The sequence below is a fragment of the Capsicum annuum genome, unplaced genomic scaffold (genome assembly GCF_002878395.1).
Source record: "Capsicum annuum cultivar UCD-10X-F1 unplaced genomic scaffold, UCD10Xv1.1 ctg2352, whole genome shotgun sequence".
NCBI lineage: Eukaryota > Viridiplantae > Streptophyta > Magnoliopsida > Solanales > Solanaceae > Capsicum > Capsicum annuum.
This window is the reverse complement of record NW_025829669.1, coordinates 78,984-99,574: the sequence shown is the minus strand read 5'-3', so window position 1 is coordinate 99,574 and position 20,591 is coordinate 78,984. Positions and strand designations below refer to the sequence as shown.

The following is a 20,591-nucleotide window of genomic DNA, read 5'->3' as shown; positions in this document are numbered from 1 at the left end:
TTAGAATATACTATATATACATATATACATACATATATATAACATATGAAGAAACCAAAAGGGATTTAACATCTGCTATATATACAATAAAAAGATAGGGACTTAAACTTTAACGTCAACAAACAAGTAAACACTCTAATTGTGAGACTGCACATCTAGACACTTCAACTCGTCCGCACTATGTCTCATGGTCACTCGACGCTGGCATGTCACATAAATTTTGAAGGTGTCTAAAGGGGCCATCTCATCTTATATGCATCAACCCAGATGCCAGATGCATATTAACTGTTTTTGAGCTTATATGCATACACAAAAATGAATTCTAAAATAGATAATTTTATCATCTGAACTACGAGTTTTATGAGCTCAACTGAACTCACTGTTTTTGACTCGAATTATGTGTGCATAAACAAAGAAAGAAGATAAAGATCGTACTCATCTCTCCGGCGCTATACTTTTGCCTCTGGGAACACGCAGAAAGTTAGCGTGTACGTCAGTATCAACTGTCAAAACTTAGTAAACATCGATGAAGACATAACATAGCCAACAAAGGAGTGCGGCAGAATGTGGAAAATGTTCACTTCACTTTTTCTTTCCGTACTTTTATTTTTCTCCGTTTCTTTCTTCTCCGTGTTCTCCCCCTCATCCTTCTTTCTTTCTCAAAGTAACTCTGTTGCTTGCATAGACATCATAGAGATACACCGACTATTTCAACATCAGCACACTTTTAGTAGTTTCAAAAACATCAAACTTGAGATCATTTCAAGTAGTAGTTCAGTATGTCGGAAATCTGTGAAATGCTAGCCATGATGTTTGGGCAAAAGTTCAAACGCGATTTCTTTTTCCCTACAAACAATAACAACAACAACCTATTCAATTTGGAGTTGGATTCCAAATTTGGAGAAGTGCTCCAAGCCTGTTTTTCAACTCGATCTTCATAAATTCCAAATAAAGCGTTCTCCTCTCTCCTTTGCGAAAAGTATAACCAAACCAATTCCATCTTTAACTCCAACTTCATAGATTCCAAATAAAGTGAAAAATATTTGGAATGTCCCCAAACGCCCACTAAGAGAACTGAACCGGCTGCAGCTCTTGAAAAGGTTTTTGTATATCCACATCCGAATTGATCAGCTCTAGCCTCTAAACGTCATAAATCCAAATCCAATAGACCACCAAATTGGAAAAACTAGAACTCGAGGAATTATGATATTTGTGATACTTGGAGCTGATTGAGCCTGCTAAACCAAATTGAATGCAAAATCATATGGAACAGATCATATCTAGTCGGTGTTGAGTTCCAAAGAAAATGCTTCTACACCATCTTAACGTTACTTTGCATGGCCTGGTAATGTCCTTTAGCCTAGTAATATCTTTCTCAGAAACAACCACAGAAAAGGCACTCCAGTTAAGAACTTCACTAAACGGAAGGGCGAAATTTTCAGCGATGATAACCGGAACACACTCATAATATATTGCCTCAACAATCCTCGGGCTGTTCACTTCATAAACTATCGGACAAAGGCAGTACTTGCTTGATTTCATGTGTTCAGGATAAGACATAACTCTTGAGACTCTATGGGGCAAAGGCCCATAAATTCTTATTGATTCATCTTTGTTTCTCCAATACTTGAGGAGTTTGGGACGTACCGGACCGTGCATATTTCCAGCAAAAAAGGCAAGAATTGGGCGTTGTGACACTCTTTTTCCACCGAGGTTTCTAAGAGGCCTCCTGGGATTACTTATAGTGGTCTCAGGAAGGGAAACTTCCTTCACAGAAACAAATATTCCTTCAGATATATCTGCATTGCAGAGAGCTTTTATAGTGTTTCTACTTAGCTCCTCATGGTCCTTTAGAGTGTAAGGTCCCTGTAAGAATTTGTCAAAACATAAGAGTAGCAAGAAAAGGTAAAATACTCATCAATCGAAAACGCATAACTATCCAAATCAAAGACCAGAAAAGAGTTCAACACATAATAATTGCAAAAAGGGCTTTCTTATTTGTACTGTATACTCCCTCCATTCCATTTTATGCGTCTTTATTCGACTAACACAAAGTTTAAGAAAGAAAAAGCGACTTCTAAAACTTGAGGTGTAAAAAAAATCAAAGATACTTGTGTGGGCTATAAATCATCTCACTAAAGATAAAATGAGAATTGTACAGTTAAATTGTTTGGAAATATAGAAAGGCGATATTCTTTTTGGAACAAACTAAAAGAAAAGAATGTTAAACAAATTGGGACGGAGAGAGTAGCTTCTTATGCAGGAAAAGAACCTTTCTTTTATAACAGATCCCACCCCCACCCCCACCCCTGAGGGGGAAGACCATTGATGCACGGTTCGAAACTCGATGGATAATAGACCTGCTCCTCTAACCTGCATCTAATCCACACATGTTGATCTCTTACCACTAGATCAGTCTGGTCTTTTCTTGTATAAAAGAAAATCCAACTCCCCATGCGTAAAATGCAAATTTGAAAGTTTAGATCCACAGAAAATGCTTATGGAAGAAATAATTAATTTAGCAGGCAATAATGATAAGCATGCATACCCAATCATGGCAAGCAACAAGAAAGTGATCTGACCCACGTGTGCAGTTCCAGAAAGGATACTTCGCAGCTAGCATGTTCACATAGTTCCGCAGGAACATTGATAACGGCTTAAGATTATGTGAGTTAGGCACATATCGTGCTCTTTGCAACTGACGTGCACTATATGGCAGATAGAACAGGTGAGCCTTTTGTGGATCCCTTTGTCACGAACTGGTGACTATCCTCCATCAGCTTCATGAACCATCCCTCGGATGAATAAATTCCTCTAAGGTTGATGAAAAATCGGCCTTTTCCCTTCTTTGTAGATGTAAACTTTGAGTATAAGCTCCATCAACTCGTAGCTCCTGGAATGTCAACCTAATTGTGTTTAAAGAAAAAGCTAATTTTGAAACACAAACAGATGACAAAGATATGCATAACAGAAAAAGATTCAATAACCAATGTTTGTTCAACACTGTGCAGCAACACTGTGCAGCTTGGACTAGGGGCGGACCTATGTGCAATTTTGTGGTGCTCCGGCACAGTTAAATTCGATGCAGATTAGGTATAATTATATAAGAAATGTATGAAATTGAAAACCAAGAAGATAGCTAGATGCTTTGGTTTCCAAACAAAACCTTAAAGCTTTGGGCATCAATATGTGTGTTCAACCCTCCCGGGCACCCACAACCCCTAAATCCTGAGTCCGCCACTAGCTCGGACTCTTCAAAAGTACCAAGAAGTGAGTGTCAGATTCTTCCAATAAAAAGGAAAGAAAATTTTAAACTTAGACTAACCTTGAAATCGATCAATACCATAGTAAAGAAAGAATCTCCGTAAGACATAAAAGCCTGGACAAAATTTTAACCAGATTTCAACAACAACTACACTCCTCCTCTACCAACTGACAACGGTGACTTCAATTTTCATCCTATGTTCTGGAAACTAGCGAGTACTCACATCTGCTTTGCAAACGATTTACTAATGTATTGCAGAGTTGATGTGAGGTCTGTGACCTTGCTACATGGGGCTTTTCAAAGACTCTGTAGGACTTCAGGACTCCAGGCCAACGTGGAGAAGAGTGCAATATACATGACTGGGATTTCTGATCATACAAGGCAGGCATTTTGGACAAATTGGGGTTTACGGTTGGTACGCTCCCCTTCAAATATTTGGGGGTACCCTTGACACAAAGGAATTAGCAATCCACCATTTTATGATCCTTATTGAGAAGATCACAGGGAAAATGACACGCTGGACTGAAAAACTCCTCTCATGTGCTTGGAGAGAACAATTGATTAAATCGGTCCTCCTCGGAATTCAGACATACTGGGCTCAGATTTTCATGTTTCCCAAGAAAGTGTTGAAGCTAATTAATACAATTCTCAGAACCTTCCTATGGACTTGAAATGTGACTATTTCTAGGAAGGTTCCAGTGTCGTGGGATAGTGTGTCGTCCAAAGATTCCAGGGGGTCTTAACATCTTGAACTTGACTCTATGGAATAAAGCTGCAATCTTAAAGCTACTGCAGGTTATATGTAGAAAGGACTGTCTTGGATTCAATGGATCCATAGCTACTACATTAAAAGGAAGGAGTTGGAAAATATGCCTGCACCTAAGAATGCATCTTGGGTTGTGAGAAGATACTGGACACTAAGGGTTACCTTATGCAACAACAGGGCATTCAGGGTGATCTAACAACCAGGGTGATTGCAATGCAAGGAAGGAAGGGCTACTCAATCAACAAGATGTACACATTACTTATGCCACAACACCCTAAGGTCAACTAGAAATGCATTACGCTGCAAGCCATTATCCACCCAAGATATAAGTTCAAACTACGGTTAGCTGTGCAGCAGAGGCTAGCCGTTGTGGAAAGGCTCCAAAAGTTTGGAATCCATATGCCACTTGACTGTATTTTCCGTGGACAGGCAGTGGAAACTTTTTCACCACTTATTTTTGGCATAATACATAAATATGACCCTAAACTTGACACCAAATTATAACTGACCTTAAACTTTGATAGTGCACAAATATGACCTTTAACTATTCAAAACTGCACAACTATGACCTCCGATCCTATGTGGCAAAACGTGTGTTGTACACGCAAAACTGGGCGCGTCGGACTAAAAATTTGAGCGTTCCAACAGTAAAAAAAGGGTAAAATGACTATTATGCCCTTACTAATTCCTTTTTATATATTTAAATGACTTTTCACTATTATTTTTTTTTCATTATTTTCAGCTCAAAGATGAAACTATACTAATAATAAATAAAAAAATTATAATTTTAATAAAACATTATTAAATTAAAGTTATTAAATTAACGTTATTAAAGCATTATTAAATTAACGTTATTAAAACGTTATTAAATTAACGTTATCAATAAAACATTATTAAGGGCAGAAGTAGTAGTATATTAAATATGACCCTAAACTTGACACCAAATTATAACTTTGACCTTAAACTTTGACAGTGCACAAATATGACCTTTAACTATTCAAAACTGCACAAATATGACCTCCGATCCTGCATGGCAAAACGCGTGTTCAACATGCAAAACTGGGCGCGTCCAGCTTAAAATCTAAGGGCATAATACATAAATATGACTCTAAACTTTGACAGTGCACAAATATAACCTTTAACTATTCAAAACTGTACAAATATGACCTTTAAATGACTTTTCACTATTATTTTTTCATTATTTTCGGCTCAAAGATGAAAATGGCATCTAATTTCTTTTGTCATCGCGGAAAAAGAGCAATATTAAAGATTTATTAATTATGTGGGTCAACCACATACAAAAAAATCGTGCGGGTATATATATATTATAAAGCAGAGGGAGATTTTAAGTTATATAATATATCTAAATATTATTTATTTAAATATTAAATTAAAAATGAAACTATACTAATATTAAAAAAATTATAGTTTTAATAAAACCTTATTAAATTAATGTTATTAAGGATAGTAGTAGTAGTATATTAAATTAAAATTATCAAATTAACGTAATTAAAATGTTATTAAATTAACGATATTAAAATATTATTAAATTAACGCAGGGGCAGACCTACGTAGTTGACATGGGGTTCACCCGAACCCCCTCAATAAAAAAATTACGTTGTATATATATAAGGTAAAAAATATATATTTATGTACGTATATTAATGTTGAACCACATGAAACAAGGAACTTAGATAGCCCAGTGGTGTTATTTGCTCTTCTTGAGCGCTTCCTTCAGCCTACTGCGCGGGTTCGATCCCTGCTAGTAGCTGTTTTTTTTAATTAAAAAAAAGCTAGGTATTGCTGCTATAAAAATAAATAAATAATAATAATAATAATAATATAATAATAATAATAATAAAAACGACGCCGCTTTAACACAAAAAGCAAAACTTTGACAGTGCACAAATATGACCTCCCTCCAAATCAACCCTTTTAACGACGTGGCATCGTGTGATTGGATTACCTTTTCACGTAGGCGCGAGTGAGACTCACGCATGGGGTTGCAAAATCGAAGGTCATATTTGTTCAGGTTTTGAATAGTTAAAGGTCTTATTTGTGCACTATCAAAGTTTAAGGTCAAAGTTATAATTTGATATCAAGTTTAGGATCATATTTATGTATTATCTCGTAATAAAAGGTTGCTAAGGGCAGTAATAGTAGTCTATTAAATTAACGTTATTATATTAACGTTATTTGTTTTTTGAACATTGGTAAATAATTAAATAAATTACATTAACGTTATTAAAACGTTATTAAGAAAATGTTATTAAGGGCAGTAGTAGTATTATATTAAGTTAACGTTATTAAAACGTTATTAAGGGCATTAGTAGTATATAAAATTAACGTTATTAAAACGTTATTAAGATGAAAATTTTATTAAAATATTGTTATTAATAATAATAATAATTAGTCGTAGTGGTAGTAGTGGTATATTGATAGAAGCAATAGTAGTACGTAATATGTAGAAATAGTAGTAGTAGAATAATAATAATAAAAATAAGCAAAACGACGTTGTTTTAACTTATAGAAGCAAAATGACGTCGTTTTAAGTTCCAGTTAAAAGTCCTCCCAGTCAGCCCTGTTAATGAAGTGGCACCGTATGATTGGATTACATATCCACGTAGGCGCAAGTGAAACTCATGCATAGAGGTTGCAAAATTGGAGGTCATATTTGTTCAGGTTTTGAATAGTTAAAGGTCCTATTTGTGCACTATCAAAGTTTAAGGTCAAACTTATAATTTGGTGTCAAGTTTAGGGTCATATGCATTTACTCAAGCCCCAATCATTATTCATGGTACTAGACAATATCTAGCACTAAAAAGCCAGCGATGCTAACAAAACATGTGTATCACTCTCTATCTTTTATCCGAAGAATAAAATAAAAGCAACTCTAAGTTCCTATATCTCAAAGACTTGCCCCAAGCAATTATATATATACGAGTGGGATGTGTTTAATTGACTACTTTGACCAATCTTCTAACTTCTGTTTTCTTATAACCGAGAAATCCCTCAGGATCAATGGCGCAAGGTTCAAAACTCAGTGGATTATGGATATGCGCCCCACTTGTGGGATTAAATTGGGTATGTTGTTGTTGTTGTTTGCCGTTTGCCCATCTTTCTACCCTACTCCACTTAACTACGTGGCTTTTGTATATAGCAGGACTCAAACCCTTACTGTGCCTAACCCACACATCACCGGTTGCACTACCAAAGCCCTGGGGGCCGATCTTCTAGCTTCTGCTATGACCTACTGGTTACTAAATAAGACTCTTCATTAGAGTGTATCATCATAAATCATCTGAAAAGTAAGCTGTCTAAGCTGTCTAAGCTACTAAATCAAGTAGTAGCTCTTATTCAAGTTATACCGAGGCTCAGATTTAGCGACAATTATCCTAAAGGCTTTATGGACCAGACTTGAAAACACTATACACACTATTTGAAGGGGGCCCCAACAGGTAAAGTTGTTGCAATGTGACCAGGAGATTACGGATTCAAGCCTTGGAAATAACCTCTGATAGAAATGCAAAGTAAGGTTTTGTATGATGGACCCTTATGGTCAAGCCCTTACCCGGACCCTGCGCATAATGGGAGCTTTAGTGCACTAGGCTGCCTTTTTAAAATCTATTTGGAGGAAAAAATATGTCCCTATTAGATATCAAAAGAAGCATTTCATTCCAATAGTCAGCTGGTGAGTTCCAACGTCAACCTCAAAACTACCAGAAAGTTCCTCTCCGCATCAGTGCATACGCATTTACTCAAGCCCCAATCATTATTCATGGTACTAGACAATATCTAGCACTAAAAAGCCAGCGATGCTAACAAAACATGTGTATCACTCTCTATCTTTTATCCGAAGAATAAAATAAAAGCAACTCTAAGTTCCTATATCTCAAAGACTTGCCCCAAGCAATTATATATATACGAGTGGGATGTGTTTAATTGACTACTTTGACCAATCTTCTAACTTCTGTTTTCTTATAACCGAGAAATCCCTCAGGATCAATGGCGCAAGGTTCAAAACTCAGTGGATTATGGATATGCACCCCACTTGTGGGATTACACTGGGTATGTTGTTGTTGTTGTTGTTTGCCGTTTTCCCGTCTTTCTACCCTACTCCACTTAACTATGTGGCTTTAGTATATAGCAGGACTCAAACCCTTACTGTGCCTCACCCACACATCACCGGTTGCACTACCAAAGCCCTGGGGGCCTATCTTCTAGCTTCTGCTATGACCTACTGGTTACTAAATAAGACTCTTCATTAGAGTGTATCATCATAAATCATCTGAAAAGTAAGCTGTCTAAGCTACTAAAATCAAATACCTACCTCCTAAAGATGGATACATTCCTAAATAGAGGAGTATACAAATCCTGATCGTCGGTAACTAGTGGTGCATTCTCAATCTCTCTTTTGGCATATGCAAGTGCCTCATCTGGAGTCAAAGATGCTATGTAACTCTGGAATATTAATATAGTAAAAAAAGAGATAGTAAGAAGGCAAATGAGTTCAGTAATATTCTTAAGAATATAAGCACAACGAAAGACTTACCAGCATATGGTTGGACACGCTTCTAACAGGTGGAGAAGGGGAAATAACTGTATCTACTGCATTCACATGCTTCCTACGTTTCTGCTGTGTCGAAACTTGCTCTCGTCTTTCCAGAACTTGCAGTCTTTGACTCAGTCCGTCTGTAGAATTGAGTGAAACAACTACAGCGGCATGGTGACTAAAGCTAAACCGGTTATCTGGACTCACTGGAAGTTCCATTAAGTTCTTTTCGTGATTCAAACTTTGAGAAGATGAAATCTCCAATGATGGGAAGAGGATCCATTCAGTAAGAGGATAAGGAAGTGAAGAAATTTGAAACATTACCCTAAATACTGTCAAAATAGCACCAATGAAAAAACATATTCTTCCAGTCAATTCTGAATAACAGAATAACAATTATTTTCCGCAATAATTTCCTCATTGTCATCCTGCTGTTAAAAATAGAGATACTTTTGCACATCCATTTCAGTCCCTTAGGCAGCGTAAAAAGTCCATTTCATATCTCCAATATGCTCCAAGGCTCAAACAGGGAGATCTGTGAACAAAAGTTTAATTTTAAGCAAAATCTCAGCTGCTTTATTGATGTGAAGTAGTAACACTCAACCACGGACAAAGAACAAATATGAATACATTGTTAATGTAGATGCATGTCAGTTCACAGTTTTATAGTAACAACAACAACAACAACATACTCCGTATATTCTCACAAAGTTGGGTCTGGGGAGGAAAAGTGTACGCAGTCCATACCACTACCTCAGAATGAAGTAGAGAGGTTGTTTCCGAATTCCGAAAGATCCCTGGCACAGGACAAAATAGTATAATAAACATCATAAAACAAAAAACAAACAACAAAATGGAATAAAATCCAATAGGTCATAACAGAAACAAGACACCCACCAAGCAGTACAATAAACGACCTACCCGAAATCACAAACATCATCAACACACCACGAACAAGAAACTACATGAAACACGCATAGCACTACAACTACCGGTACGGCTAAAAACAAAGCATCCCACCCTTCTAGCAAGGATGCACTTCCACCTATTACCTTTATACCCTAATACGCACTCTCCACACCTTCCTACTCACCTCTATATCATTTTCTAATCACCTTGCTTCAATATTTTTTCGCCATCCATAGCCAACCTCTCACACCTCCGAACTGGGGCATCCGCACGACATCACATCACCGACTAAAGAAGTTACCTTCCCTATCATACAATATGCAGCCTTTAGTTTTAACAGTTTCAACTTATAAATGATCAAAAGCTAGCAACCCATACAACAATAACTATCCTCAATTCTAAGCAAATTGGGGTCAATTATTAGAATCCTCACTTATCCATGTCACTTCATTTAAGCTCATTTCAACCCAATATTAAGAAAAAAGAAAAGTATTGGAAGTTCTATATAGGCATAATACATAAACAAACACTCAAACTTGAGCTCAACAGGCAAGTAAGCACTCCAACTTTGAGTATGCACATCTAGACACCTTAACTCATCTCCACTGTGTCAATTGTACACTCCAACTTACAAAATATACATTTAGATACCTCTGAAATTTATGTGTCACGTCAACATGGGATGTCCACGAAATACAGTTGGAATGAGTTGCAGTGTTTAGCTGTCAATATAGACAAAGCTGAGGTGTCTGGTTGTCTGGATGCATAATCTCAAAGTTGTAGTACTTATTTGCCAGTTAAGGCCAAGTTTGAGTGTTTGTTTATGTATTATGCCTTCTATATATATTCCGTTGCCATACAACAACAAAAACAACATATCAGTGTAATCCCACAAGTGGGGTTTAGGGAAGGTTGAGCGTGCACAGACCTTATCCCTAACCTTGGGAGATAGAGAGGTTGTTTATGATAGACCTCCGCTCAAGAAAAAACATATCAAAGCAAATACTATAGAAAGCATGATAAAGCAAAGCATCTCTACTGGCATATTTTCAGGAGAAAAAAATAGGAAAAAGCTATTGACCCATGATTGTGCCTTAAAACTTTCTACCAAATTATCAAGAGAGAAAGATAGAACTCCTTCCATATATAATCAAATAAGAGGTAACAACAACATATCCAGTATCATCCTACACAGTGGGTCTAGGGAGGGTAGAGCGTACGCAAACCTTACCTCTACCTCTTCCGGTAGACCCTCAACTCAAGAAAAGTAGTCTAAAAAAAGTAACAAAAGTACAAGAGATATCATATAGTAACAAAAACGTAACAAGGCAATAACTACAACAAAATAAAATGATATTTGAAGTACAAAAAACAACACGTAGTAACAGAAATCAAAAGACAAGCAACAGCCAAAGCAATACCACAACTACTAGCTACTAACCTTCTACCTTAATATATGCTCTCCACAACCTCCTATCTGAATTCATATCCTCGATAAGATGAAACTGCGTCATGTCATGTCATGTCTAATCACCTCCCCCAATAAGAGGTAAAAGATAAAACAAAGAAACAAATTTTTGGCCAGACGAATGCTACAAGCTTCTAGAATCTTATAAAGATCAAATCTTTATGGTGTTTTCTGAATCCAAGAACCTCAAGGCTACTATATAGTAGATTGTTCATACAAAAATATAATGTAAAATCACTCGAAATTGAAATTATCAAACAAAAGGGTAATTAAAACTCCATATATATTATTTCCTTTGTTCTAATTTATATAACATAGTTCGAATTTCAAGAGTCATACAGTTTAACTTTGACGGTAAATTCGAACATGAAATCTTACAAAATTACTGGAACTTGAAATTATCAAAACAAAGGATGATTAAAACTTCATATATATATTGCTCTCTATGTTCCAATTTATATGGTCACAGTTCGAATTTCAATAGTCATACAGTTTAATTTTGACAGTAAATTCGAACATGATATCTTATAAAATCACTGGAATTTGAAATTGTTAAAACAAAGGGTGATTAAAACTCCATATATATTATTTCCTTTGTTCCAATTTATATAACACAGTTCGAATTTCAAGAGTCAAACAGTTTAATATTGACAGTAAATTCGAACATAAAATCTTCAAAATTTTTAAAACAAAATTTACATAAAGTCACTGGAACTTGAAATTATCAAAACAAAGGGTAATTGAAACTCCATATATATTGCTCTCTATTTTCCAATTTATGTGGCACAATTCAAATTTCAAGAGTCATACATTTTAATTTTGACAGTAAATTCAAACATGAAATCTTATAAAATCACAGGAATTTGAAATTATCAAACAAAAGGGGAATTAAAACTCCATATATATTATTTCCTCTGTTCCAATTTATATAACATAGTTTGAATTTCAAGAGTCAAACAGTTTAATTTCGACAGTAAATTTGAACATGAAATCTTCAAATTTTTTGAAACAAAATCTATATAAAATCACTGGAACTTGAATTATCAAACAAAGGGTGATTAAAACTCCAAATGTATTGCTCCCTATGTTCCAATTTATGCGGTTCAAATTTCAAGAGTCAAAAAGTTAAATTTTGACAGTAAATTCAAACACTGAATCTTTAAACTTTTGGAACAAAATATACATATTTAAAAACTACCTAAACAATACTGCAAATCACAACCAACAACTACAACATACTCAATGAAATTCCACACAAGTGAGGTCTGATAATATTGTAAGGCACAATAATTATAAGAGTGATAATTCAAAATATTTAAAAGATATATCAAAAAAGATTTAATTAAATCTCGAAATTTGAAAAGCAACACACTATTACATACCTTTTTTTTAATGTAAATGATGCTAAAACGGGTGGCAGAGCAAATTATCAAAGGTTGGATTAGTGAAGGATGGAAATTGAGTGCAAAATTATTTTGGAATGGTGAAGAAAAGAAGCCAAAAAAAAAAAAAAAAAGGAGGGTGAATTGGATAGGATGAAACTAAGGAAAAGTGAAAAAAATGGACAAATGAGGTATAAAGAAGGTGACTTTTAAAAAAAAAAAAAAAAAATTTATTGGTGTTTTAAAATAAGTGAATTATTGAATTTTTTTTTAAATTTGCCCTTATGATTTGATAATTAATTAACTTTTGAAAAGGTATTACAAGGTTAATTTCTTCTTTTTTTGAGGTAAAAATGAAAAATTATATTAAATTTATGTCCTTAATACTTTTTTCGTAATATGTATGTCAAAATTCAACAATTCATTTATTATGAAACGGAGGGAGTATTAGTTGTCAACTTGGACCCACTTTATATATACTCCTTGTATCCCAAATTACCCGTTTCGAATTTTCTAATTTAATTTTCCATTTTACTTGTCCCTTTTCATTAATCAAGAAGAGACAAAAAAAAAATTCCATGTTTTACTATTTGCATTAATTATTATTTTTTAAAATTAAAATATAAACATCATTTAATAGGAGCATTACGGTAAACTAGTCATGTTATTAATTATTTTTCTTAGTCAATGTGTCATCTCAATTTGAGACGGAGAAAGTATATATATTGGAACAATACCTGTTACTCGCATTTATAGACAAGTGTATGAAAAGACATTCAGTTTTTAGAGATATAAGGTTGAACTATTTCTACTTATATAGAGAATATAGAAAAGGGGATAATATTATCGCTAGAAAATATAATTTAGAAGAAAGTAGAAAAAGGTTAATAGAGGCAAATAGATTATATAAAATATATAATACATCTAGACCAGTGTGTGAAAGACTAGTAAGCGCCTTGAATTGGAAATTAAGTGGTTGTGATAGAGATTTAGAAAACAATAGTTTAGGAATAAAGTGTCTTAAAAACATATTAGTACACAGGCTTATTAATTAGGATAATATATCCAAGCCCTACATATTTTCCAAAGACGAAGAAAAATAAATAAGTGGATAGAAGAAGAATCTGGTATTAAAGCTGAATTAATAAAGATAGAGAAAGTATTAAAAGAAAATATAAAAATAATTAAAAATAAATTGACTTAAGAAGACCTAGACAATTAGACATAAAATATTATAAAACATTATTAACACACTTTGAAGAAGATTTAGAATTTAATAAAGCAAGATTAGAGGACTGTTTCTGGAGAACAAATTTATATAAACAACAAGTTGATAAAATACCGCTAGGATAATAAATGCCTATAAGATATATTGAATATATTAGAGAAATTCAACGGCAATATTATAGAGAATTTACTTATAAACATCAACTTGTAAAAATTTTGAAACAATTTAAAGAAAGACTAGATTTGTTAAATAAAGAAATAAGAAACCTAAAAGTAGATATTCTAAACTTTAAAGAAACAGACGAAATAATTACTATAACCTCTAAATATTATTAAAAAAAAAAAGCATTAATTAATGAACAATCTAGGCTAATAGAAAATATATAAGAAGTAGAATTAGATATAGCTTATACTAATAGTAGATTGAAATATCAAACAAAGCTAAGTAAAAAGTATTTTAATTTGAATCACTTAGTATAACAAAATAGCTTCTTTAAAATACCTTGAATATTTAGATCTTAGATTCCAACCTGAAAAGAAATATAGAGTGTTAAAAGATAACACCACTATAAGGTGTAATTTCAATCAGGATGAACATATTTTACATTTAGAAGATAAACAATATAACACAATAATAGACTTTATAATAAATTCAAGCGAAAAAATTCAGGAAAAAGATAATAGTATAATAAGAATTTTAGAAGAAATAGAAGCTACTCAAAATAAACATAAAAAGATACTAGATAAGATAGAACAAAATTTAGATTATTTAAAGTCACAAAAAATAGAAATAGACTGAAAAATTCAGTATTTAAATCACAAATTCAATTTAGAACAGATACCTACAAAATTAGAAATTGAAAAGCTAATAAAAAACCATAATAGAAAAACCTAAAGAATTAGAAGTAAAAACTACTCAACTAATACCTAAACTAATAGAACAAATAGAAATTATAACAACAGAAATCAAAAATTTACAAGTAATAACAAAAAGACTAGAAGAAATTTCACTCTCATGAATATAGGAGATATGAATTATAAAAAAGCCTTAGACTCAGTAAAAGCATTTCACATTGGGTATATATAAAGAAATTTCTACAACACTATTTTTATTATTGCACTGTCAGCGGAAACACCTTTAATGAAGAATTAGGTAAAAAATTATTTAATAAATAACCTGGAGCTTTAGGGAGAGAAATAGAAGATAGATGGTATAAAAAAGATGGTGTAGTAGCCAACCCAAACTTAAAATGGATAATAGGATATAGAACACAACATATAATGGACATACTAACAGAAAAATGTACAAACATACAAATATAAAAATAATTAAAAAGAAATGAAATGATTTTCTGTAAATCTGTTATATACACAACCCAAAATTATGATTAAAAACAATATAGAAAATATAAAAAGAAACATAATCAGAAACCATATAGTCGTAAACAATACTTCTTAAGAAAATTAAAAGCCAAAAAACTATGGTTAAATAGAGATAGACATGTCAGGAAATATAGAAATGATAGAAACTATAAAAATAAATTAGAATGCTATACTTGTGGAAGCATAGACCATTTATCTAATGTATGTCCTAAAAGAAATAATAATAGAACTAGAAATTCTCAATTAATAGAAGATTTCCAAAAAACTTTACTAAATGTAGACGAATACATGTCAGATACAGAAAGTATATACTCAACAATAAGTATTGATATAAATGATAAAGATAATTCTAAATCTAATTCTTCAGAATCAGAAGAAGATAATTTAGTAAATGAATTAGGACAGGAGATAGAAGATCTAGACTTAAACAATCTAGTAATTAATAATTTAATGAATGTCACTCAAGAATGTGTACATGAATTCCAAAGAAACAAAGGTTTAGACAGTAATAGATGTCGTATATGCAATTGGTATCCAAGTAAAGACAACAGAGCTAAATGTAAAAAATGTTATTTAGAAGCTTGTATAAACTGTACAGAAAACACCTTAAAGATAAAAATAGAATCAGAAATAAATAGCGAATAGAAATATACTAATAATCAAATCTTAAATCTAAGAGTATCAACTCTAGAAATCCAAGTAAATAATCTAGAACAAAGATTAAACATCCTAGAAAAGGGAAAAATCAAAATCACTATAGAAGAATCAAATACACAAGATGCTATACATTTAGAAAAAACTAGAGGCAGGACTTAGTAACTTGGAAGATAATGACAGTAGCCTAATATGCAATGAAGATAAAGAATTTTCTACCATAAAAGTATTAGTAAAAATTAAAATTGAAGACATAGAAACTGTAGCACTAGTAGATCCCGGATGTACTAGCTGTCTAATTAATAAAGAAATAGTACCAGAACATTTACTAAAAATACTGGAAAGACCTATAACAGCTTCCCAAATGGATGAATCACAAAATATCTACAACTATTGCATAGAAAATGCACAAATAAATTTCTTAAATACATGTAATAAATTCTACAACCCAATTTACAATGTTAATAGAATATTAGCGAGGGATTTAAACATAGGTTCAGACTTTGTTATAGGACTACGCTTTTGTATCCAAAATAAAGGAGAATGTCTCTTAACAAGAGATAGAATAATGCTTTTTAAAAATCTAACTTATACACCGGTACAAACAGTAACATTACCAACAGTATATAGAACATTAAAAACACATAAAAAGAATTTAAAACCATGTTGCGAAGACTGTCAAAATAACAAATGCCAAAATAGCAACCTGTTAAAAGAAAACAAAAAATTAGAAGAGAACTTAGAAAAATTTCAAAATTATACTCTACTTAATGCAGAAGGGCAAGAATGCTTAAAAGATTTAGAAAAGGGCTATACTTTAATAAGCATCAAAACTCAATTTTACAACTTTAAAAAAGAAATAAACACAATAGGAATAATAAATAATCCGAAAGACTTAGACAATGTAATAGCGATTTTAGATAAAATAGAAATAATAGGAGAAAAACCTTTAGCACATTGAGATGATAACGAAATAATGTGTAAGTTAGATATAATTAACCCAGAATACACCATAAAGACAGCATCAATAGAAGCTAATAATGAAGATACAGAAGAATTTGAGAAACAAATTAGAATTGTTAAAGTTAGAAGTAATTAGAAGATCAACATCTAAACACAGATCAACAACATTTATGGTAAGAAACCATAGCGAGCAAATCAGGGGAAAAGATTGTATGGTAATAAACTATAAAAGACTAAATGACAACACCAAAACAGACGCATATAAGCTACCAAATAAAAGTGAGTTAATTAATAGAATACAAGATAAAAAGATATATAGTAAGTTCGATTGTAAATCCGGGTATTGACAGGTAAAAATGCACCCAGATAGTATAGAATGGACAACATTCACCTGTCCAGAAGGACATTATGAGTGGCTTGTTATGCCGTTCGGACTAAAAATAGCCTTGAAAAATGGATGATATTTTTGGAGATTATAAAAACTTTGTGTTAGTATATGTAGATGACATTTTAGTATTTAGTAGAGATATGCAATAACATTTAGGACATTTACAAACGATTTTAGATTATTTGTCAAACACGGAATAATAATTAGTAAAAAGAAAATGGAACTATGTAAAATACATATTATTTTTTTAGGAATAACTCTAGGAAATGGGAGGATTAAACCTCAACCTTATATAGCCAAAAAGGTATTACAAATGCCAGATAAATTAGAAAATACTAAAGATCTACAAAAATTTTTAGGATTAGTAAATTATGCAAGGGATTTTATTCAAGACTTAGGAAAAATGGCCGGACCTTTATATGCTAAAACTAGAAGCAATGGTCAAAAACATTTTAATAATGAAGACATTAAATTAGTTCAACAAATAAAAGAAAGAGTAAAACATATTCCAGACTTAAAAATTCCATTAGAAACTGATTACTTAATTGTTCAAACAGACGGAAGCAAATTAGGTTGGGGAGCCATATTAAAAGCAAAACCTAATAAATATAGTGATAAAAATGAAGAAAAAATTTGTGCATACTAGAGTGGACAATATAAAGAAAAAGAAAATATACCTAGCATAGATTTAGAAGTATTAGCCATAGTATATGGTTTAAATAGTTTTAAATTATATATCTTAAATAAAGAAGAAGTTTTAGTAAGAACAGATTGTGAGGCAATAGTTAAATTTAGTCAGAAAATAAATGATAAAGCTAGTAGTAGAAGAAGATGGTTGAACTTTATGGACACTATATCAGTATATAAAAATATTGTTTTTGAATATATTAAAGGAAAAGAAAATGAATTAGCAGATAATTAAGTAGGTTACAATTAAAAACAAAATCTGTTTAACCGGCTAATATTTGTTTCAGCATGCGACCTACTAATCAACATGCAGTAGACATAGGCAAAGGAACAACGTCTTCCTCGTCTCAAGATATTTATTTTCAGACAATGCTAGAAAACGTTAGATTTAGACCCAAAAACTCTATCGAACTCCAAAACTCCATGCAACCACTGGAGAGAATAGACTTTGGGCCTTTTAATTTAATTTCTTTCCCACCTAGTAATTATTCTTTTAACCTAAGACTATAACATATTTTAGATAGACCCCAAAAATGCCTAATAGACAATTTGTGGATAGCACACCATAAACCAGACCATAAACATTTTTTAGCCGTCATAAATGTTTTATGTCAATATATATCAGATAAAAGTAAGCCTAGATTCAAATATTATGTAATTATACATGGTAAGACAAATGGAATTTTTCAGAAATGGATAGAAGTACTAGACTCTATAAGTGGTATAAAAAATCCTCTTTACAAAGGTTTCAATGATTTTTCTAAAGCTTCTGATTATGCAAGAGGACACCTAGGACCTAATTTTTTTCATATCTCCAGCATTAAGACAAAATCCTAACCAGATTCTTCAGTACAATATCCAAAAAGACTCAGGTAAAATAATTTTCTGTGACCATTGTCACTCTATGACCGAGGCCTTCAAGAGATTCAATCTTCAAAAGGAGGCTCTTATTACAGAAAACTCCAGACTCATGGAGCAAATACAGACTTACAAGACAAACTGAGTAAATTTCATACAAGAAAGACTAATGACAGTACTCAGACACAGAGTTCTCCATCTCCACAAAAAATAGATGAGAAGGGTGTGCATTCCCCTCTGAATGCTCAAAAATTCACTGTACCAGATATTGGTGCAGCTAGTCCGGCTCAAATGGTAACCGGTAAAGACAAATCAAATCCGTTAAGGGCTGTCACTTTGTCAAAAAGTGAAGATGAAGCAGGACCTTCATCAAAACCACATAAGACTAGTACCAAAAAGACATTAATGGCAAAAAGGAAGAATAAAAAAATTGAGATTATTGTAAAACAGACATTAGAAAAATTCTTTAGTAGCCAAGAACAAGATAAGTATATGGATAATAAGGACAAGCCATGTACAAGCGCAGTAGTTCCAGACATGAATAATACAGACATTAATATTCCAAGATCATCAGACGAAGAAGATGATACATTTGAAGATAGTCTTCTCCAAGATGCTCAGGATCCCTATGAAGATGATGACTCTAGAATGAGTTTCGACACCATAGCCCTGCACAACTTGGACATATAAGCAGACGAAGACAAGTAATAAAGGAGATTGATACTATAAGGTATACATATTGTAATTATGATAAGAGTACCATGTGGGTATGCCCACTTTGAGTCTTGTAATTAAGTTTGTGTCAGAGTGAGCGTTTCCTTTATCATTACTTTCCAAAAGTAAAGAAAAACTGTTGAAGCACGCATCAGGAAAAGAGAAATAATAATGCATGTAACGATGGGGCCCAATGTGTACCCGACCTGCATTAATAAAGAATCTTATCCTTACCTGTTGGCCATATTGTCAAGGCCACATAGTTTGATTGTAGTCCACTCCTTTTTTCTTACTTCAGTCTATATAAGACTTGTAACTTAGTAGAAGAAGTAGATAGAAAAAACCTTAGAACCTCTTAACATACTTTCCTATGTATAAATCTTCCTTTTCCAACCAACCTTTCCTCTGGGTGTAAATCAAAGCTTGTAATATAAGGAAGTTGAATAAAAAAACTTTTAGCTTTCCAAAGTCTTTAGGGGATTCCCGAAAGGGAAACCTCTATCCCAGTTACTTCATGTAAGTTCTTATTTATTTTATATTTCCCCATAAAAAATATGCTTTTATGTTTTAAAATTTTTTAGATGTTTATATTTTTAGAAACATATTTGCAGAACATCATGTAAATTAAATGTTTGTTTAAATTCATTACCCTTAGTATATGGTTAACCTCTTAATTTCTTGATAACAATGATGGATTAACCTGTAAATTTCTAGGAATTCTGGCCTCGATAGTCCGCTATGTCTGCAGAATAGATGAAGGACGAGTGTTAGTTGCCAGATGAAAGTTTCGGGGTGTGGTTAAAGAAGTAAATTGTTAGGAACATAGGTTAAGAGGAAGAGATGAATCGGGTAAGATAAAAAAAATTAAAATTGGGGAAAATATAGAATATAAGAATGATAAACGTGAAGAAATAATGGGAAAGAGGGAGTACTGAGTAGGATTTTTACAATATTTGATTTCAAAATGTGTTTCTTCCAAATTTTATTGAAATATCTTTAATTTTATATATCTTTATTGAAAAATCTTATTTCATTGATATATATATATTACTCTCTCCGTTTCTTTTTATTTGTTTCCTTTTATTTTCGTGAGTTAATTTGATTAAGTTTCAAAACTAAGTTAGAGTTGAATTTAAATTAATTTAATTTTTTCTATTAAAATACATATGTATAAAAACTATATGAAAAGTACTATAGATTGCAATTTTTTTTTAATTTGATTAAAAATATAATATAAAATGTTGGTAAAAGTTTTAAAAAGAAACGGAGCAAATAAAAAGAAATGAACGAAGTAGATTAATTTAACTTTCTAGAACTAAAATTTATACATTCAAAAGTTATATGAAAAGTAATATAAATTATAATTTTTCCTTTT

At 32.4% G+C, this 20,591-nt stretch overlaps 1 protein-coding gene across 1 annotated transcript; it reads right to left on the bottom strand.

The window, feature by feature from the left end:
• Window positions 1-60: 60 nt before the first annotated feature.
• On the bottom strand, window positions 61-12,334 carry LOC107854617 (probable glycosyltransferase At5g03795). The gene is given in 10 exon segments (XM_047402523.1): window positions 61-1,350; window positions 1,353-1,866; window positions 2,549-2,749; window positions 2,751-2,817; window positions 2,819-2,893; window positions 8,362-8,492; window positions 8,584-8,940; window positions 8,942-9,118; window positions 9,276-9,380; window positions 10,941-12,334. Coding segments are annotated over 8 exon segments (1,596 nt in total). The 5' UTR covers window positions 9,044-9,118; window positions 9,276-9,380; window positions 10,941-12,334; the 3' UTR covers window positions 61-1,201.
• Between the last annotated feature and the right edge of the window lie 8,257 nt (window positions 12,335-20,591).